The sequence below is a fragment of the Ranitomeya variabilis genome, chromosome 3, assembly GCF_051348905.1.
Source record: "Ranitomeya variabilis isolate aRanVar5 chromosome 3, aRanVar5.hap1, whole genome shotgun sequence".
Taxonomy (NCBI): Eukaryota; Metazoa; Chordata; class Amphibia; order Anura; family Dendrobatidae; genus Ranitomeya; species Ranitomeya variabilis.
Window position 1 is genome coordinate 463,997,473 of NC_135234.1, and position 22,859 is coordinate 464,020,331.

At 41.3% G+C, this 22,859-nt stretch overlaps 2 protein-coding genes across 4 annotated transcripts in view; one reads left to right on the forward strand and one right to left on the reverse strand.

The window, feature by feature from the left end:
- RPL31 (ribosomal protein L31) overlaps window positions 1-22,859 on the forward strand; it is a 125,275-nt gene that overhangs the window by 33,826 nt on the left and 68,590 nt on the right. The gene's annotated exons all lie outside the window — the stretch shown is intronic.
- TBC1D8 (TBC1 domain family member 8) overlaps window positions 19,165-22,859 on the reverse strand; it is a 153,555-nt gene continuing 149,860 nt past the window's right edge. For all 3 annotated transcript variants that reach the window (XM_077296631.1, XM_077296630.1, XM_077296632.1), the window contains one exon: window positions 19,165-20,215. In XM_077296631.1, coding sequence (XP_077152746.1) covers window positions 19,787-20,215 — 429 coding nt within the window. In that variant the 3' untranslated portion in view covers window positions 19,165-19,786. The remainder of the gene's footprint in view (window positions 20,216-22,859) is intronic.

Below are 22,859 nucleotides of genomic sequence, written 5' to 3' on the forward strand. Positions count from 1 at the left end.
TACAAGGGTAACAGGATAAATTAGACCCCAAAAGTTGTTGTCCAATTTGTCCTGAGTACGCTGATACCCCATATGTGGGGGGGAACCACTGTTTGGGTGCATGACAGAGCTCGGAAGGGAAGGAGCGCCATTTGGAATGCAGCCTTAAATGGATTGGTCTGCAGGCGTCACGTTGCATTTGCAGAGCCCCTGATGTACCCAAACAGTACAAACCCCCCACAAGTGACCCCATATTGGAAACTAGACCTCCCAAGGAACTTATCTAGATGTGTTGTGAGAACTTTGAACCCCCAAGTGTTTCACTACAGTTTATAACGCAGAGCCGTGAAAATAAAACATCTTTTTTTTCCCACAAAAATGATTTTTAGCCCCCCAAATTTTTATTTTCCTAAGGATAACAAGAGAACTTGGACCCCAGAAGTTGTTGTTCAATTTGTCCCGAGTACGCTGATAACACATATGTTGGGGTAAACCCCTTTTTGGGCGCACGGGAGAGCTCGGAAGGGAAGGAGCACTGTTTTACTTTTTCAACGCAGAATTGGCTGGAATTGAGATTGGACGCCATGTCGCGCTTGGAGAGCCCCTGATGTGCCTGGACAGTGGAAACTCCCCAATTCTACCTGAAACCCTAACCCAAACACACCCCTAACCCTAATCCCAACGGTAACCCTAACCACACCCCTAGCCCTGACACACCCATAATTCTAATCCCAACCCTAATCCAAACGTAAATGTAATCCAAACCCTAACCCTAACTTTACCTCCAACCCTAGCCCTAACCCTAACCCTACCCCTCACCCTAACCCTAAACGTGACTGAAATACGTGTCACTAAAATACGTGTCACTAAAATACGTGGCACTGAAATACGTGGCACTGAAATACGTGGCACTGAAATACGTGGCACTGAAATACGTGATACGTGGCACTTAAATACGTGGCACTGAAACACGTGGCACTGAAATACGTGATACGTGGCACTGAAATACGTGGCACTGAAATACGTGGCACTGAAATACGTGGCACTTAAATACGTGGCACTGAAATACGTGGCACTGAAATACGTGGCACTGAAATATGTGATACGTGGCACTTAAATACGTGGCACTGAAACACGTGGCACTGAAACACGTGGCACTGAAACACGTGGCACTGAAATACGTGGCCCTGAAATACGTGGCACTGAAATACGTGGCACTGAAATATGTGGCACTGAAATACGTGGCACTGAAACACGTGGCACTGAAACACGTGGCACTGAAATACGTGGCCCTGAAATACGTGGCACTGAAATACGTGGCACTGAAATATGTGGCACTGAAATACGTGGCACTGAAATACGTGGCACTGAAATACGTGGCACTGAAACACGTGGCACTGAAATATGTGGCACTGAAATATGTGGCACTGAAATACGTGGCACTTAAATACGTGGCACTGAAATATGTGATACGTGGCACTGAAATACGTGGCACTGAAATACGTGGCACTGAAATACGTGGCACTGAAATATGTGATACGTGGCACTTAAATACGTGGCACTGAAACACGTGGCACTGAAACACGTGGCACTGAAACACGTGGCACTGAAATACGTGGCACTGAAATACGTGGCACTGAAATACGTGGCACTGAAATACGTGGCACTGAAATACGTGGTACTAAAATATGTGGCACTGAAATACGTGATACGTGGCACTGAAATACGTGGCACTGAAACACGTGGCACTGAAATACGTGATACGTGGCACAGAAATACGTGGCACTGAAATACGTGGCACTGAAATACGTGGCACTGAAATACGTGGCACTGAAATACGTGGCACTATGACTGTCAGAAAATGTTCATTAAACGGTTAGGGGTGAGGTTAGGGGTAGAGTTAGGGTTAGGGTTTGGATCCCTTTATCACCTTGATGGTGGTGGGTGGCTTTTCAGTGTGTTTTCTGTTTTTTTTCGATAAAAATGCATGCGTTTTTAACGCAAACAAACGCATGTGCTTAAAAACGCAAGAAAATACTGCAGGTTGTATTTCTGAAAATGAACGCATGCAGAAAAAACCGCATGCGTTTGAAAACGCGACCAAACGCGTACAAAAAAACCGCATGCGTTTTCAATGTCAAATATAGGGAAAAAACGCATGCGTTTTTTTGTGCAAAAAACGCTGCAGACAAAAACGCAAGTGTGAAACCAGCGACGCTTTTTATAGCAAAAAAGTTTTTGCGTCTCCACATTTTGAGACCTATAATTTTTCCACATTTTGCTCCACAGAGTCATGTGAGGTCTTGTTTTTTGCGGGACGAGTTGACGTTTTTATTGGTAACATTTTCGGACACGTGACCATTTTTGATCGCTTTTTATTCCGATTTTTGTGAGGCAGAATGACCAAAAACCTGCTATTCATGAATTTCTTTTGGGAGAGGCGTTTATACCGTTCCGCGTTTGGTAAAATTGATAAAGCAGTTTTATTCGTCGGGTCAGTACGATTACAGCGATATCTCATTTATATCATTTTTTTATGTTTTGGCGCTTTTATACGATAAAAACTAAAATATAGAAAAAATAATTATTTTGGTATCGCTTTATTCTCAGGACTATAACTTTTTTATTTTTTTGCTGATGATGCTGTATGGCGGCTTGTTTTTTGCGGGACAAGATGACGTTTTCAGCGGTACCATGGATATTTATATCAGTCTTTTTGATCGTGTGTTATTCCACTTTTTGTTCGGCGGTATGGTAATAAAGCGTTGTTTTTTGCCTCGTTTTTTTTTTTTTTTTCTTACGGTGTTTACTGAAGGGGTTAACTAGTGGGGCAGTTTTATAGGTTGGGTCGTTACGGACGCGGCGATACTAAATATGTGTACTTTTATTGTTTTGTTTTTTTTATTTAGATAAAGAAATGTATTTATGGGAATAATATATTTTTTTTATTATTATTTATTTAGGAATTTTTTTTTTATTTTTTTTTACACATGTGGAAAAATTTTTTTTTTACTTTTTTACTTTGTCCCAGGGGGGGACATCACAGATCATTGATCTGGCAGTGTGCACAGCACTCTGCCAGATCGACGATCTGCTGTGCAGGGCTGCAGGCTTTCCAAGTGTCTGCTCTGAGCAGACACTCGGTAAGCCACCTCCCTCCCTGCAGGACCCGGATGCCGCGGCCATCTTGGATCCGGGACCTGCGGCGAGGAGGGAGGTAGGAGACCCTCGCAGCAACGCGATCACATCGCGTTGCTCCGGGGGTCTCAGGGAAGCCCGCAGGGAGCCCCCTCCCTGCGCGATGCTTCCCTATACCGCCGGTACACTGCGATCATGTTTGATCGCGGTGTGCCGGGGGTTAATGTGCCGGGGGCGGTCCGTGACCGCTCCTGGCACATAGTGCCGGATGTCAGCTGCGATATGCAGCTGACACCCGGCCGCGATCGGCCGCGCTCCCCCCGTGAGCGCCGCTGATCGATGATGACGTACTATCCCGTCGGCGGTCATACGGGCCCACCCCACCTCGACGGGATAGTACGTCAAATGTCGGGAAGGGGTTAAATATTTGCAGAACTTGAATCCATTTCTATGATTGACAGTATTTTACCTGTTCTGATGCATTTACTATTATACCATTAATATCCTGCACCACCTATACAAATAATAAATCCTTGTGCCCGTACTACTTTTGGATTTCTTTTCCCGTGCAGGTTTATATGATTACCTTTTGATCTTTTCTGCTGCTAGCATTTTGCACATTTATTGGGACTTATCTATATTTTTGTGGATATAGGCTATTGTGTCTTAATCATCATATTACATGTTATGTATAATTCTTTGTAAGTGCCTTCTGTTTTCGCAATTTGCAATAAAGGCATGTTTATTCAATTAATGGTTCCTCTATTCAAATAATTATTTGACCTCCTCTCGGTATAATCTTCGGTTTGTAACAATCTATTAAATGTGCAAAGTTGAGAAACTGCTCCTGTACACTAAACAAAAATATTACGAAAGGGATAATAAGGCTCACTCTATTCGCCCGTCAACTCAAAGGCCATTCTGTGGCCTCTGTTCCTCAAGCCCTTAGAGATGGAGATGATTGTATCCAGTATAATTCAACTAATATCGCAAATATTTTTCTAAATTTCTAAAAAAAAAAAAAAAACCCTCTATAAATCTTCAGGAGTACCTCCCTTTGAATCCGAAGCATTGATCATCCCTGCTTACTAGCTATTTTTTCTAGTTTGGGTCTTCTAGTTCTGTTGGCGGAAGAGGTAAATTCCTTTTATAGGCTGATAACAGTCGAAGTTACTGAAATAAAAGGTGACCTGCCCCTTGATAAATCCCTTGGACCAGATGGTTTGACGTACTTATACTATAAGGGTACTGTCACACTCTGCAACTTTCCAACGATCACGACCAGCGATAGGACCTGGCCGTGATCGTTGGAAAGTCGTTGTGTGGTCGCTGGGGAGCTGTCACACAGACCGCTCTCCAGCGACCAACGATGCCGAGGTCCCGGGTAACCAGGGTAAACATCGGGTTACTAAGCGCAGGGCCGCGCTTAGTAACCCGATGTTTACCGTGGTTACCAGCGTAAAAGTAAAAAAAAAAAAAACAGTACATACTCACATTCCGGTGTCCTTCAGGTCCCTTGCCGTCTGCTTCCCGCTCTGACTGAGTGCCACCGTAAAGTGAAAGCAGATCACAGCGGTGACGTCACCGCTGTGATCTGCTCTTACTTTCCGGCCGGCAGTCAGTCAGAGCGGGAAGCAGACGGCAAGGGACCTGAAGGACACCGGAATGTGAGTATGTACTGTTTGTTTTTTTTTACTTTTACGCTGGTAACCACGGTAAACATCGGGTTACTAAGCGCGGCCCTGCGCTTAGTAACCCGATGTTTACCCTGGTTATAAGCGAACGCATCGCTGGATCGCTGTCACACACAACGATCCAGCGATGACAGCGGGAGATCCAGCGACGAAATAAAGTTTCAAACGATCTGCTACGACGTACGATTCTCAGCAGGGTCCCTGATCGCTGCTGCGTGTCAGACACAGCGATATCGTATGGATATCGCTGGAACGTCACGGATCGTACCGTCGTAGCGACCAAAGTGCCACTGTGTGACAGTACCCTAAGACGTCTACAGATCAAATTAGCTACCCACTAAGCTGTTTAATTCCTTTATGTCGGGATCTTCCATACCTGATACTTTTTTCCATTCTTATCTCATTCTCATAACTAAATCTGATAGAGATTCCCTCGACTATGTGAATTATAGGCCAATTGCTGTTCTCAACTCTGACCTGAAGATACAAGTGCTTCTCACAAAATTAGAATATCAAAAAGTTAATTTACTTCAGTTCTTCAATACAAAAAGTGAAATTCATATGTTATATAGAGTCACTACAAATAGAGTGATGTATTTTAAGTGTATTTTTTCTGTTAATGTTGATTATGGCTTACAGACAATGAAAACCCAAAAGTAATTATCTCAGTAAATTAGATTAGGAAAAAACACCTGCAAAGGCTTCCTAAGCATTTAAAAAGGTCTCTTAGGGTACCGTCACACAGTACCATTTTGATCGCTACGACGGTACGATTCGTGACGTTCTAGCGATATCGTTACGATATCGCAGTGTCTGACACGCAGCAGCGATCAGGGATCCTGCTGAGAATCGTACGTCGTAGCAGATCGTATGGAACTTTCTTTCGTCGCTTGATCACCCGCTGACATCGCTGGATCGTTGTGTGTGACAGCGATCCAGCGATGTGTTCGCTTGTAACCAGGGTAAACATCGGGTAACTAAGCGCAGGGCCGCGCTTAGTAACCCGATGTTTACCGTGGTTACCAGCGTAAACGTAAAAAAAACAAACAGTACATACTCACATTCCGGTGTCTGTCCTCCGGCGTCTCAGCTTCTCTGCAGTGTGAGCGCCGGCCGGAAAGCGAGCACAGCGGTGACGTCACCGCTCTGCTTTCCGGCTATGGCGCTTACACAGTGGAGAGAAGCAGAACGCCGGGGACAGACACCGGAATGTAAGTATGTACTGTTTGTTTTTTTTACGTTTACGCTGGTAACCAGGGTAAACATCGGGTTACCAAGCGCGGCCCTGCGCTTAGTTACCCGATGTTTACCCTGGTTACCGGGGACTTCGGCATCGCTCCAGCGCCGTGATTGCAACGTGTGACCGCAGTCTACGACGCTGGAGCGATATTCATACGATCGCTGCGACGTCACGGATCGTGCCGTCGTAGCGATTAAAATGGTACTGTGTGACGGTACCCTTAGTCTGTTTCAGTAGGCTCCACAGTCATGGGGAAGACTGCTGACTTGACAGATGTTCAGAAGGCAGTAATTGACACACTCCACAAGGAAGGTAAGCCACAAAGGGTCATTGCTAAAGAAGCTGGCTGTTCACAGAGTGCTGTATCCAAGCATATTAATGGAAAGTTGAGTGGCAGCCTTGAAAGGATTGCTAAAGGGAGTCTGTCACCTCATTTTGCAGCTATAAACAGCGGCCACCGCCATCAGGGGCTTATCTACAGCATTCTGTAATGCTGTAGATAAGCCCCCCCGATGTAACCTGAAAGATAAGAAAAACAAGAAGAGGACGTCATCGCATAAAGATGGGAGGCGCCGGACCGTGACGCCCATCGGACCCGAACCGAACCAGGACCGCCCCTGGGTGAGTATAATCTAACTTGTTTTTCTTATCTTTCAGGTTACATCGGGGGCTTATCTACAGCATTACAGAATGCTGTAGATAAGCCCCTGATGGTGGTGGCCGCAGTTTATAGGTGACAGATTCCCTTTAAGAAAAGGCTATTCAAAAATTTGGGGGAGATTCACAAGGAGTGGACTGCTGCTGGAGTCATTGCTTCAAGAGCCACCACACACAGACGTATCCAGGACATTGGCTACAAGTGTCGCATTCCTTGTGTAAAGCCACTCATGACCAATAGACAACGCCAGAAGCGTCTTACCTGGGCCAAGGGGAAAAACAACTGTACTGTTGCTCAGTGGTCCAAGGTGTGGTTTTCAGATGAAAGTAAATTTTGTATTTCATTTGGAAATCAAGGTCCCAGAGTCTGGAGGAAGAGTGGAGTGACACACAATCCAAGCTGCTTGAGGTCTAGTGTGAAGTTTCCACAATCAGTGATGGTTTGGGGAGCCATGTCTTCTGCTGGTGTAGGTCCACTGTGTTTTTATTAAAATCAAAGTCAGCGCAGCCGACTACCTGGAATTTTTAGAGCACTTCATGCTTCCCTCTGCCGACAAACTTTATGGAGATGGAAATTTCATTCTCCAGCAGGGCTTGGCACCTGTCCACACTGCCAAATGTACCAATACCTGGTTTAAAAACAGAAGTATCACCGTACTTGATTGGCCAGCAAACTCGACTAACCTTAACCCCATAGAGAAACTATGGGGTATTGTCAAGATGAAGATGAGAGACACCAGACCCAACAAAGCAGACGAGCTGAAGGCTGCTATCAAAGAAATCTGGGCTTCCATAACACCTCAGCAGTGTCACAGACTGATCGCCTCCATGCCACGCCGCATTGATGCAGTAACTGATGCAAAAGGAGCCCTGACGAAGTATTGAGTGCATTTACTGAACATACATTTCGGTAGGCCAACATTTTGGATTTTAAAATCATTTTTTCAAGCTGGTGCTATAAAGTATTCTTTTTAAATATTTTTTTTTTATTGAAATTTTTCATAAGAAATGGTAGTGGAAAAGGGGAAGGGAAGATGGGGGAAGGGGTTAACACTGGGGAAAAAAAAAAAAGGGTGAGGGAAAAGGGAATCAATATAATTAGAGAACCAAATATCAATCTCGAATAGACAAGAAAAAAAAATGCATTAAATATGATCTTTTGAATAGAATATACTACAATTTTTCTTATGCAATGTATTGGAAAGAGATATACAGTAACAATCTTTATCCACTTTGCATGACTACAAGAGATTTACTCTTTACAAAACTTGTTATTCCAAATCTTCCATTTTTTCAGATATTTTTTAATACCATTAGTGTTGGCAGCAAATCTCCATTCTAATGTACTATGCTGATAGATTTTATCCAGAATATCTGTAAAGCTGGGTGAATCCGATTTTTTCCACCAGAGTGCTATTGTACTTTTGACTACTAGAAATATATGTATTAGGATGTATTTGACCTGAGGATCAATTCCTTCCATGTCCAGAGAAAGGAGAGCCCTCTGGGGAGTAATCACAAAATTTTTAACAAATAAATTAATATGAAATGAAACTTTTGACCATAGAGGTTTTATTTTCGGGCAGCCCCAAAAAAGATGAAAAAGATTTCCTTGATATCCGCACTTCCTCCAGCACAAAGGAGAGTGATCCTGATATATATGCGCAAGTCTAATTGGTGTGTAGTACCAACGTGTGATCACCTTGAAGTAGGACTCCTGTAGAGCCATTGAAATGGTAGACATGTATGTATCCTTAATGGCCTTGTCCCATTGCTCAACTTGTAAAGAAATGTTGAGGTCCGATTCCCATTTTTTCATGTATATATTTTTAAAACAAGAGGTATCTCTATTGAAGTGACTGTAGAGGTTATTTAGACTCCATATATGTTTGTTCTTTACACTACACAGTAATGAAGAAAGAATTTCTAAATTTAATGGTTGGCTGTTCAGTAATTTCTGTATCTGCTCTTTTAGGGTTAAAAAAAATATTAATTCAGATGAGGGTAAGTTAAATTTAGTCTTAATTTCGCTAAAGGTGAGAAAATTCATCCCGTTATAGATATGTCCAACTTTTTTAATGCCTGATTTGGCCCAAATTTCTGAAAGTGGAAAATCATATATCAATGCCAATAGATGAAGAGGAAATTTCATAATTTGCTCTGATTTGTCAAAAAATTTTCTTGGAGGTTTAAGAAGAGTTTTCCAGGCCTGTATTATAGCCTTGAAAATGGGATGAGATGATTCTTTTTTTGGTTTGTGAAATAAGAAACTGAAAAAAGTATCCTGTGCTAAATTAAGATTATTAATGTCACTTTCGATTTGGAACCATGCTGGGTATAGTTTTTTATCAAACCACTGTTGGCTTTGTTTTACCAGGGAAGCCAGATAATAAGCATGGACATTTGGGAGGCCAGCCCCGCCATTACGTTTGTGTTTGCACAATAAATCTGAAGACAACCTGGCCCGCTTACCGCCCCATATGAATGAGTTTATCATACAGGTCCTTCTCAAAAAATTAGCATAATTTATTGAGACAGGTTTTTTGGGTTATCAGGAGTTGTAGGCCAAAATCATCAGTATTAAAACAATAAAAGACCTGACAAATTTCAGTTGGTGGATAATGAATCTATAATATATGAAAGTTTAATTGTAATCATTACATTATGGTAAATAATGAAATTTAACACTATATGCTAATTTTTTGAGAAGGACCTGTAGTTTGAAGTTTATGAATAAATTGGTAGGGGAAGGTCACTGGGAGAGTTCTAAAAAGATAAAGTATCTTGGGTAGAATGATTGTTTTGATAGTCATTGTTCTCCCGAATAAAGAAAGTTCCGATTGAGCAAATTGAGAGATGTCAAGAGAAATTGTTTTAAAAATGTTATCAGCATTAGTTTTTATTATATTTTGTAGTCTGTTTGTTAAGATTATTCCTAAATACACTATTTTGTCGCCCTCCCCAGCTAGATTTATCTGATCCCTCAATTCTGCAACATGTGATTCATTCATATTAAAAGTTAAATATTTAGATTTATGTGGATTTATCTTAAAAAATATGATATCTTGGAGAATGTGTCTAACTCTGAAGAGAGAGCTTCAATCGAGGCTGCTGGATTAAGTAGTGTAAGAAAAATATCATCTGCATACATGCTAATTTTGAATTGACGAGATTGGATATCAATTCCAAGAATATCTATATTGGATCTGATTCTCTCCGCCAAAGGTTCCATTGCAAGGACAAACAGCAGGGGTGACAAAGGACACCCCTGACGTATGCCATTGGAAATGATGAACGGATCTGACATGAAATTATTGGAGTAGATCCTGGCACTAGGTCCCGAATACAGAGCAAAGATAGTGGACATAAATCCAGAATCAAACCCAAACTTTTCAAGTGTCGCTCTCAAATAAGACCAGTTTATCCTGTCAAAAGCCTTTTCAGCATCTAAGGTTAGAAAGGCTGCTTTTGAATTTGAATTTTGGATAATGTTGATTAAATTGATCACCCTCCTGGTCCCATCTGATGCTTGGCGTCCATCAGTGAATCCCATCTGGTCATCTACCAGCAAACGTGGGAGAATATTTTTTAATCGATCAGCCAAAATCTTGGAATAAATTTTTGTATCACTATTTATTAGTGAGATTGGACGGTAGTCTTGCATCCTCTCAGGATCCCCCCCAGTTTTGGGAATCATAACGATAACTGCTTCTTGCATCTCTTTAGGAAAGGAACCCTGAGAGGAGGCAAGAGCAAAAATAGAAGCTAAGGGCGGGGCCAGAATTTTTGAAAAAGATTTAAAATATTCATTGGAAAATCCATCTGGGCCCGGTGTTTTTTGACTCTTTGATTTATTAATAGTATCGATTATTTCTTTTTCTGTAAAGGGACTATTAATAGATATTAAGTCCGATGGAGTTATTTTGGGGAGGTTAATACTAGATAGGAATGCATAATTTTGTTAATTCTTCTGTTGATACGTTCTTTTTTAATCTTTGCCATCATATATTTGGTAGGCTTGTTTAATGATGTATACCCTTTGAATTTTGAGGCCTTTATAACAGTCATATTCTTGGAAAATCTCGGATTTCAATTTTCGACTCAACTCCAAGATTTCCGCCTGTATATTTGAAGATGGTATTTGCAGATTGTTTTGCTGTAATTCTTTTGTATTGATTTGGATCTGTAGGTTAGCAATCTTTTCCCTGTTTTTCTTTTTATATCTTGCAGCCAATTGTATGAGACTTCCCCTGAGGACTGCCTTGTGGGCGTTCCACAGTGTAAATGCATTTATATCTTCAGACACATTCTCTTTGAAGTAATTATTTAGTATTGTCTCTATTTCCTGCTTATAATCTGGAATTTTAAACAGTGTAGGATTACATTTCCATAGGTAGTTATTTCCGAGTGGGGGACCTAGAAGAAAATCTGCTAACACTGGGGCATGATCTGAAATAGTTTTTTTAAAAATTTGAATACTCTTAAATTTAGAGAGGGTAAAAACATTTGTCAAAATTAAATCTATACGGGAAGATGTTTTATGCACGTCAGAATAGTGAGAATACTCACGGGAAGAAGAATTAAGACATCTGAATATGTCGTAGAGTTCATTTTGGATCAACCACTTTTTTAAAACTGGCGCCTTGTAACGGACTAGAGAGGAGGAATCCATAATGCTATCAGGCACAATGTTCAAGTCTCCTATCCATATGATATCTCCTAATTTAATTTTATTCACTTTTTTATGTAGATTATTTAAAAAGGAAACGTGATTTGTGTTTGGAGCATATACATTCACCACTGTACAAGGTTTGTTGTTTAAATAACAAGTAAGCATATGGAACCTGCCCAAATGGTCTGTTACTTCATCAACAAGTTGGAATGGAACATCGCTACTTATTAAAGTGACGACACCCCCTTTTTTAGACGAATGTAGAGATTTAAAGATATGCGGAAATTTTTTGTGCTGAAAAGTTGGATGATTGTCTTTCGCTAATTTCACCTCCTGTAGACATACAATATTGGCACGAGAACGAATAATCTCTTTCCAAATGGTAAATCTTTTATTAGGGCTGTTGATGCCTCTAACATTATAAGAAAGGATTTTCATTATTAATTATGAATTAAACAAAACTGAGCGATAAAAATAAATACAACAAAACTGGTAGTTGGCCTATCTAAAACTAGCCAAAATACACAAGAACTAACTTAGGGGTTCTCCTGGAGGACTCCAAATTTATTGAGTCTCACCTAAGTGTGGGGTATACAAGACTTGTGGCTGAGGCCCACAAAGACACCTCAGAGTTAGAGGTCTATTGAAAGAATGAAATTATGAATATAATGGTAAGCATATTTTCTAATGTTTATCTTTAAAGGCAGGTTCTTTAATAAATCTCAAGCCTTCTTGAGGGGTATCGATTGGATAATTTTTGCTGTTGTACCACACTAAGAGTTTTGTTGGGAAGCCCCATCTATAGGGCACTTTGAGGTCTCCAAGTTTAGCTGTTATGTCTTTAAAGGATCTACGCGCATCCATCGTCGCTTTGGAGAAGTCTGAGAACAATTTTATGTTCCTATACAGGTCAGGGAAGGAACCTTTTTCCCTGATGCCCTTCAAAATCTTTTCTTTTGTATCGAAGAAATGTACTCTAAGGATAGTATCCCTGGGCTTGTCTTGGGATATTCCCCTAGGACGTGGTAGGCGATGGATACGGTCAATGTTCAGTTGTAAGTCAGAGATTGGGGACCAGTTTTTTGAATAGATTTTTAGTGTAGTTTGAGAGGTCACCTTGCGGGACGGATTCAGGAATGCCTCTTATCTTTAAGTTATTTCTTCGATTGCGATCTTCGAGGTCTGTTAACTTATTTTTGAGGGTAAGGATCTCAGCTTGAAGATTAGAATTCTGTTTGGATAGGTAAATGGTGTCTTTTTCAACAAGAGTTAATCTTTTTTCATTCTTCTCGAATCTTTGAATGAAATTGTTGCAAGTTTCCTGCAGGGTTTTGCTCTGTAATTCAAATCCTATCCTCATAGATTCATTAAATGACCTAAAAAGGCTAGCCAAGAAACCTTCAGTGGCAGGCTTGTTAGAACTGAGAAATTCATCCAGGTTAATTAAAGGTGGTGGGATCTCTGCTATTGGTGGCACCTCTATGTGTCTCTTTTAACTCTTTGTCTGTCTGGGCTATTGTTCGGTGAATAGTCATCAGACTGATTGTCCGAATCTTCAGTGGAAGGGTCATTTTTACTCCCATGGTCACTGGGACCTTTTCTTTTAAAAGATCTGGAAGTATCCATTTCATTAGGTGAGATGGTATTTAGAATTGGAAGTTTGGACACTCCATTGGGGTCTCCTTTACGGGATGACATGCTTATCGGCAATTTGGATGTTGAATTTTTCCCGTATAGTCCCTTCCTTTGTAGCTTTACTGTATGTTAGGAATGAGGATTGTTTTATAAATGTAGAACTTGGTTCCCCTGACTTAACAGGGGACCTTGATCTAGTAGGACTAAGTGAGTTGGGGAAATCTTCATACGATTTAAGGTACCTTCACACGAAGCGACGCTGCAGCGATAGCGACAACGATGCCGATCGCTGCAGCGTCGCTGTTTGATCGCTGGGGAGCTGTCACACAGACCGCTCTCCAGCGACCAACGATGCCGAGGTCCCTGGGTAACCAGGGTAAACATCGGGTTGCTAAGCGCAGGGCCGCGCTTAGTAACCCGATGTTTACCCTGGTTACCAGCGTAAAAGTAAAAAAAACAAACAGTACATACTCACCTGCGCGTCCCCCAGCGTCTGCTTCCTGACACTGACTGAGCTCCGGCCCTAACAGCACAGCGGTGACGTCACCGCTGTGCTTTCACTTTCACTTTAGGGCCGGCGCTCAGTAAGTGTCAGGAAGCAGACGCTGGGGGACGCGCAGGTGAGTATGTACTGTTTTTTTTTTTTACTTTTATGCTGGTAACCAGGGTAAACATCGGGTTACTAAGCGCGGCCCTGCGCTTGGTAACCCGATGTTTACCCTGGTTACCAGTGTAAAACATCGCTGGTATCGTTGCTTTTGCTTTCAAACACAACGATACACGGCGATCGGACGACCAAATAAAGTTCTGGACTTTATTCAGAGACCAGCGACATCACAGCAGGATCCTGATCGCTGCTGCGTGTCAAACTAAACGATATCGCTAGCGAGGACGCTGCAACGTCACGGATCGCTAGCGATATCGTTACAAAGTCGTTTCGTGTGAAGGTACCTTTAGAGTGAGCCCTTTGTGGAGATTGTCTACTTGTTTGGGATTTATTTTTTGTTTTCCCTGTTCCTGTCTCCATTTTGGTCGGTCTCATTTATTGACACTTGGATAGATATAATAGTATGATACAATTAATTATAGTATATAGCCCTTGGAACTCAATATACAGGTAATTGCATGTGAATATTGCTATATGATACAATATATTGATAAAAGAATAGCTGTCAGTCAAACAAATAAAGTTGGTAACCTGAAACACAAGATACTACACACAAAGGATCAGCATGCGAAGCTTACAAGTTAAAGTAGGCAGATAATTACCTCATAGGCCTCTCTCGTTTTGTAAAGAGTAAATAGGGTAATGTACCTTTTAAATCTAGATTCTTTGATGTGGCAGCGTATGAGATTTATATCCAGCCAAGGAAGAGGTTAAAGATTAAATAAACAGCCTGTGTAACGTACAATGGGAGTATGGGAAGTTTCTTGATTCCTTGATCAGGATGAAGAAAATAATACAATGATTCCTATTCCTCAAATTTGCCCAAACAAACTGTGAGTAACAGAGCTGAGCCTATGGATGACAGTAGGATTAGAAGGTAAGGGGAGTAAAGTCTCTGACCAGATTGTTATATATTAAAAGAACCAGGCTCTGAGCTGCAGTTGATTAATATTATGTATCATAGGACACTTATAAGTCCCCTAATTAAATATATATGGAGCTTGGATACCACTAACCAAAATGAAATAGGAACTATAAGGTATAAACTTATAAGGCACTACTTATGAGATGGTCTATATACAACCCCTAAACCCTCTCCATTTGCATTCTAGGTACAAGCAACCTTTAAAGTTCTCTGAAAGCCGTCAATTCCTTATGGGACTGAATCCCACGACACCACCCAGGCAACCAGAGTCGCCTTTATTGTTTCAAAATGTCTTCGCCTTGAGATTCTTATCTGGTTGATAGGGAAACAGCATCCTACAATGATGGGTGCTTTAAAAAAAAAAAATATCCTCCTCCTCTCTGGTGTTCCAAAATTGCAGTCTCCTTCAGTGTTCTGTCTTCAGACAATTCAGCCCCTTTGATCTTAGATGAGCGATGTATCTGTATTGATGGTTGGCGTGGAAGCAAGTGCCTGAAGTGCTCCTGGATCTATAATCTTGCTGAAGCAGGAGCTTGCCACAGTAAGTCAAATAGAGCAGCCGGAACTACTTTCTACCTCAGGTAAAAGTGCTGTTAAGCTGTGCGGTATTCCAGCCAGGTTTTACTGGTAAATCTCGGTTGTGCCACCTCTAATCTTTCAGATATATGTGTCAAAATGACAGGATGATAAATCTAAGTTGTCCACTGAGTGAAAACTAGGTGCACTGGTCATCAATTTAATTATATCCTGCAGTCAAAAATATATGAAGTGGGTATCCCTCTGCCTTTACACCGCAGGGAAGAATGCAGTTTCAGTGCACAAGAGACCCAAATAAAAAGAAATCTCAGCAATATGGGCACCCAAATGACCAGGGATAGCTGTCCAATTGGCTCTTAGGTGGAAAATGCAAGCACTGACCTTAAAGTTGAATCCTGGTGTGAAAAGAAAAAAAAAAAAATAGGTAAAGGAATCCCTCCGCTTTTCACAATGTCGTCTCCGGTTTTATCTCCTACATTCTATGAAGTAAAAATTCTTGATTGAAAGCGTTTTTTGACAGTAAAATGTTCCAATTCTGTTGTAGAGGGATAATAACTCAATAAAAGTTATAAATAAATGCCTCTTGTGGATTTTTTTCGTCGCTTTTTGGGTTCTTTAGTGGGAGCTCAGAGCTCTTACCTCCTACATCACCAGAGCTCAGGCCACGCCCCGTTATAAAGTATTCTAACTTACTGAGACTTTTGGATTTTCATTGGCTGTAAGCCATAATCATCAACATTAACAGAAATAAACACTTGAAATAGATCACTCTGTTTGTAATGACTCCATATATGAGATTCACTTTTTGTATTGAAGAACTGAAATAAATGAACTTTTTGATGATATTCTAATTTTGTAAGAAGCACCTGTATTTACTAGCCTTCTAGTCAATAGACTCAATATTTGGCTACCACAATTGATTTACAAAGACCAGGTGGGATTTGTCCCTTTCCGTCAGGGCGGGGATAACACTAGGAGGGTGGTGGATTTCATTGATGTGGATAATAGTAAGACAAAGGCTCTTTTTGTGCTAAACACAATTTTACACCTCTCCCTATTTCCTCATTCTGCCTGTGTGTTTGTGTTGTCTATTGTCAGTCCTTGGTTATGTTATAAATTGAACATGGCTAGGTAATATAAACTAGTATTAAGTTGATTGCTTATGTTATGGGTTTGCTGAGATTTTTCACGGTAGTTATCTGCTGGATCTTGGCTGCTTATCCACTCCATGGATAAAAGTTTCATTGTGTTTTACTCTGCCATATAAACTTCATGTGAATGTTGTTTCTATGAACATGTATTTTTTTATTTTTTCAAAAATCTCACCAAAAGTTAGTTAAATTTTTTTTTATTTTTTAAAGTGCCCTTGCTATGTACTGTGTAATGGCTGTGTCTGTGCGTCTGACCATGCAGGAACATGGTCTGATATACCACAGCTCATAGCCACTGGAGGAAATCACAGCATGGGATCACAGCTGATTCTGTGAGGTAAAACAAGTTTTTAAACAGGCACGGAAGTGTTTTTCCTTACAGAAACCAGCGGCTGTGATCCCATGCTGTCCTGTATGTATAATCTTTTGCGTCCTCTTCTTGTCAGGAGCTGTGGTATGATCAGACAATGTTCCTGTCAGACACAGCCATTACACAGTACACAGCAACAACAAACAGGTCTGAGAAAAGGAATAGGGATTAACAGATTACAATGAAAACAGACTAAATCAGCCTTGTGGTATATATGTAACATATTATAGCTATATTTAAATTTCTTATATATACAGTTGTGGCCAAAAGTATTGACACCCCTGCAATTCTGTCAGATAATACTCAGTTTCTTCCTGAAAATGATTGCAAACACAAATTATTTGGTATTATCTTCATTTAATTTGTCTTAAATGAAAAAACACAAAAGAGAATGAAGTAAAACATTGATCATTTCACACAAAACTCCAGACAATGGGCCAGACAAAAGTATTGGCACCCTCAGCCTAATACTTGGTTGCACAACCTTTAGCCAAAATAACTGCGACCAACCGCTTCCGGTAACCATCAATGAGTTTCTTACAATGCTCTGCTGGAATTTTAGACCATTCTTCTTTGGCAAACTGCTCCAGGTCCCTGATATTTGAAGGGTGCATTCTCCAATCTGCCATTTTTAGATCTCTCCACAGGTGTTCTATGGGATTCAGGTCTGGACTCATTGCTGGCCACCTTAGAAGTCTCCAGTGCTTTCTCTCAAACCATTTTCTAGTGCTTTTTGAAGTGTGTTTTGGGTCATTGTCCTGCTGGAAGACCCATGACCTCTGAGGGAGACCCAGCATTCTCACACTGGGCCCTACATTATGCTGCAAAATTTGTTGGTAGTCTTCAGACTTCATAATGCCATGCACACGGTCAAGCAGTCCAGTGCCAGAGGCAGCAAAGCAACCCCAAAACATCAGGGAACCTCCGCCATGTTTGACTGTAGGGACCGTGTTCTTTTCTTTGAATGCCTCTTTTTTCTCCTGTAAACTCTATGTTGATGCCTTTGCCCAAAAAGCTCTACTTTTGTCTCATCTGACCAGAGAACATTCTTCCAAAACATTTTAGGCTTTTTCAGGTACGTTTTGGCAAACTCCAGCCTGGCTTTTTTATGTCTCGGGGTAAGAAGTGGGGTCTTCCTGGGTCTCCTACCATACAGTCCCTTTTCATTCAGATGCCGATGGATAGTACGGGTTGACACTGTTGTACCCTCGGACTGCAGGGCAGCTTGAACTTGTTTGGATGTTAGTCGAGGTTCTTTATCCAACATCCGCACAATCTTGCGTTGAAATCTCTTGTCAATTTTTCTTTTCCGTCCACATGTAGGGAGGTTAGCCACAGTGCCATGGGCTTTAAACTTCTTGATGACACTGCGCACGGTAGACACAGGAACATTCAGGTCTTTGGAGATGGACTTGTAGCCTTGAGATTGCTCATGCTTCCTCACAATTTGGTTTCTCAAGTCCTCAGACAGTTCTTTGGTCTTCTTTCTTTTATCCATGTTCAATGTAGTACACACAAGGACACAGGACAGAGGTTGAGTCAACTTTAATCCATGTCAACTGGCTGCAAGTGTGATTTAGTTATTGCCAACACATGTTAGGTGCCACAGGTAAGTTACAGGTGCTGTCAATTACACAAATTAGAGAAGCATCACATGATTTTTCGAACAGTGCCAATACTTTTGTCCACTCCCTTTTTTATGTTTGGTGTGGAATTATATCCAATTTGGCTTTAGGACAATTCTTTTTGTGTTTTTTCATTTAAGACAAATTAAATGAAGATAATACCAAAGAATTTGTGTTTGCAATCATTTTCAGGAAGAAACGGAGTATTATCTGACAGAATTGCAGGGGTGTCAATACTTTTGGCCACAACTGTAGAACGAACTAAAAAATAAAGGGAATACATATGGTACATACAAGGGGATGAGCAAGGGTGTTAAGCGTTAAAGGGTAGGCGGATATATATGTCCAAAAGGAGAAGGTTCCTAATTACTCAAAAGTTCCCAAAAAGTGTCCCAGGGAGACCAAATGAGGTTTAATCTCTCGACCGTTTCATCATTCTAGCAGTGTGATACTCAAAATTTATAAGTCATATATAGACAGGGGGTTGTTTCCATTGAGAGGCTATCACACATCTTGCAGCTGTCAGTACGTATGGGAGAAGTCTGGAACATTTAAATTCTAGCATAAACATCTTAATGAATCGCCCCATATGTGAATTAAGCTTTTGGGCTTTATTTGTAAATTCTGCAGCATTATCGATGAAACTAAGAGGCTGTTAGGAAATCTGTAGTCGGGCTGGACGCTGCAGTCTGAGCACAGACAAAATACAGAATCGTGAATTGCACATCATTGTAAACATCCCTTAGGTATACTTGTAGGAAACAAAAGGTAGTTTTGCTCAGCTTCTGGAATTGTTGCGTAGTGAACTTATCCACATTTGGCGTACCACAGGATACCAGTAGATCAAAAGCTGAAATGTCACATTGAGAGGAAGTTAATGTAAAAAAAAAATTTATTGAAAAGTGCAGCTCTTCACAAACCAAGACAAAAAGCACAAAAGTTGACATCTTAACGACATAAAAATTCAAATGCAAATCGAACAGAATAAAAAGTTTCAATTTCCAGCATTGAAACATTACTATTAGTGCAAACACAAGACTTGAACTCACATATACAAAACATGGGACAAATGACAGAAACCCTGAACAAAAGTCAACAATAAGAAATGTTTGGCATGCCAATACTGGATACAAATGAGTTTTGGAAGTTGTGAAGGCATCTCATCTCCTCAGGATGGTTTCACCAAAGTGATGCATCTTAAGAACGAGACGTCATCCAGTGTGCTTTGGTAATTCAAGAATGTCAGTGGTAGCCACTCTGAGGCATCTCTCCGTCTTAGCAAGTCTCAACCACATGTAATTCTGGATTAAATGGAAGATAATCCTGTTTAAAGTTATTGTTTCCTTCCTATTTTAAATTGACCTATTTAGCTTCCTATTTAGGAGTAAGAAAGTCCAAGTTGCTCAGCCATATTGATTATTACTGGTGTTAACACTTTCAGCGGTCCTTTAGCAGGCAGATATTAAAATCTTGGAGGCCGCAAGATTTGAACTTATTCAGGACAGCATGGGGGATTGCTGGCTAATTCCATTAGTCTTGAGGCTGTATGGATTTATTTTAGCACTTTCTAACTTTGGCTTCAGATCCCAAGGTTTCTCAAAGAAATTCACCAATGACTGTTCTGTCAAGAGAGATGCCAAGATGTGTTCCAGAGAAACAACCCAGTCAGTTTCAGGGAGTGTGTGGGTTGGGGAACTAGTGGTCTCAGAGAAAACACAATCATGGTCTGATGAGCAGGCCCCATTTTCGGAATCTACGAATTCATCTGAAGCACTACCTGAGCTTATGCTACTGCTGCGCTGTCCAACCTCTCCAATCTGAAGTAGAAGGGTCGTCACTGTGGCAATTGCTTGATACAGATCGTTTTCCTCTGGGTCTTCGTGAAATAAGCTGTACAAGGTCTTGCAGAATTGAATGAATTCCTTCTGATAATTGAAATAAAGGAAAAGTGCTTAATAAAAAGGTTGTTAAGCATACATTTCATGTGATCTCCATATATCTTCTAAATAGTCTGATTAGTCTTAGGTCACACCTTTTTTCAATATAGATCAGTAATAAAGCTTCTGTAGATGCCCAAGAGTCCTGCCCTTGTACCTCTGCATGCCTAGAATTGCATGCACAGTTGTTCCTTTATTTTTTTCATTTACGAAAAAATGTAGCATCATCCTTCATCACTGTATGTATAAGCAATGCTTCTAGAATAACAATATCGCTATACACACGGAGCCAGGTGCGTAAGGCTCTATACAATGTCTGTGTTAAGGAGCCCTAAAAGGTTACTAAAAGTGGAAGATTTGTAGCATAACATTTTAGAATGTAAACATCTGCCCTGTACATCTAAATAGAATTGTACAGTACATAACCACTGCAGCAAATCAGTGTAGACTGCACAAGGCGGATATATCTAGTGATTGACTGCAGTGGTCACATGTGCTGTAGTTGAGATGTAACCACTACAGCTGCTGCCCTGGGAAAGCATTGTTGGACCTGTGGATAAGGAGAGGTCTTAAATTTTGTTGCATTTTTAATGGGGATGACATTGCGGTCCAAAAATCTGATTCTGTAAAACACCTTTAAGGCTCTAGGATTATATGGTGGGGAAAATAAGTATCTGATACACTGTTGACTTTACCAGTTTTCCGACCTACAAAGAATGGAGAGGTCTGTAATTTTTATTGCAGGTACACCAACTGTGAGAGACCGGAACTAAAAAAAAAAAATCCAGAAAATCACATTGTATGATTTTTACATAATTAATTTGCATTTTATTGCATGAAATAAGTATTTAGTTCAATAGAAAAACAGAACTTAATATTTGGTACAGAAACCTTTGCTACTACAGATGTCAGACGTTTCCTGTAGTTCTTAACCAAGTTTGCACACACTGCAGAAGGGATTTTGGCCCACCCCTCCATACAGTTATTCTACAGATCTTTCAGGTTTCGGGGCTGTCGCTGGGAAACATTAAGTTTCAGCTCCTCCAAAGATTTTCTATTGGGTTCAGGTCTGGAGACTTGCTAGGCCACTCTAGGACCTTGAAATGCTTCTTACGGAGCCACTCCTAAGTTGCCTTGGCTGTGTGTTTCGGGACATTGTCATGCTGGAAGACAGAGCCACGACCCTTCTTCAATGCTCTTACTTAGAGAAGGAGGTTGTCGGCCAAAATCTCACGATACATGACCCCATCCATTCTCCCTTCAATGCTCTGCAGTCGTCCTTGTCCCCTTTTCAGAAAAGCACCCCTGAAGTATGATGTTTCCCCCCACCATGCTACACAAGTTGGGACGGTGTTCTTGGGGTTGTACTCATCCTTCTTCCTCCAAACACGGTAAGTGGAGTTGATACCAAAAACAGGGATTTTTGTGTTACTCACCGTAAAATCCTTTTCTCCGAGTCATTCATTGGGGGACACAGGACTGTGGGTGTATGCTACTGCCACCAGGAGGCTGACACTAAGTAGACTCAAAAAAAGTTAGCTCCTCCTCCGTAGTATACACCTTGACACTGGCCCTGACAGCTCCAGTTTGGTGCACAAGCAGTAGGAGATAGAGAAAACAACAGCATTAGTGCAATGTCAACATGTCTAGAATAACTCTACTGACAGAACAACCCCATTGATAACCAAAAAATGAACAGGGCGGGAGCTGTGTCCCCCAATGAATGACTTGGAGAAAAGGATTTTACGGTGAGTAACACAAAAATCCCTGTTTCTCCATCGTCTCATTGGGGGACACAGGACTGTGGGATGTCCCAAAGCAGTCCCAGGGTGGGAAGAAGACTTACTGGAATAAACCCCTAGGCACTTACCGCCTATAGGTGTGTGATACCGCAGCCTGAAGAATCCTCCTTCCCAAACTTGCATCAGCAGAGGCCTGAGCGTGAATATTGTAATGTTTGGAAAAGGTGTGCAGACTGGACCAAGTTGCCCCTTTGCAAACCTGTTCTGCTGATGCTTGGTGCCGAAGTGCCCAGGAAGCCCCTACCGCTCGAGTGGAATGTGCCCTGATCCCAGCTGGGATAGCTACGCCCTTGATGCGGTAGGCTTCCTGAATGGTGGCTCGTATCCATCTGGCTAAGGTCGATTTAGAGGCTGCGAGTCCCTTCCTATGACCCACAGGAAGAATGAACAGTACATCCGTCTGTCGAAAAGAAGCGGTCCGAGAAACGTATCTTCTCAGAGCTCTCACCAGATCCAGGGTATGGAGAGCTTTTTCCACACGGTGCGTTGGCACGGGACAAAAAGAAGGTAAGACAATGTCCTCATTGATGTGGAATGAAGACACTACCTTTGGCAAAAAAGAAGGTGCTGGTCTTAGCACCACCTTATCCTGATGAAATTGTAAAAACGGGGACTGGCAGGACAAGGCCGCCAATTCCGACACTCGTCTAATGGAGGTTATAGCTACTAAGAACAAAACCTTCCAAGAAAGGTACGTTAAAGAGACGTCTTGGAGAGGCTCGAATGGAGCTTCCTGTAGAGCACTCAAGACCAAGTTAAGGTCCCAAGCTTCTAGTGGAGCTCTGTAAGGGAGAACCATGTGAGAGACTCCCTGAAAAAAAAGTCTTCAC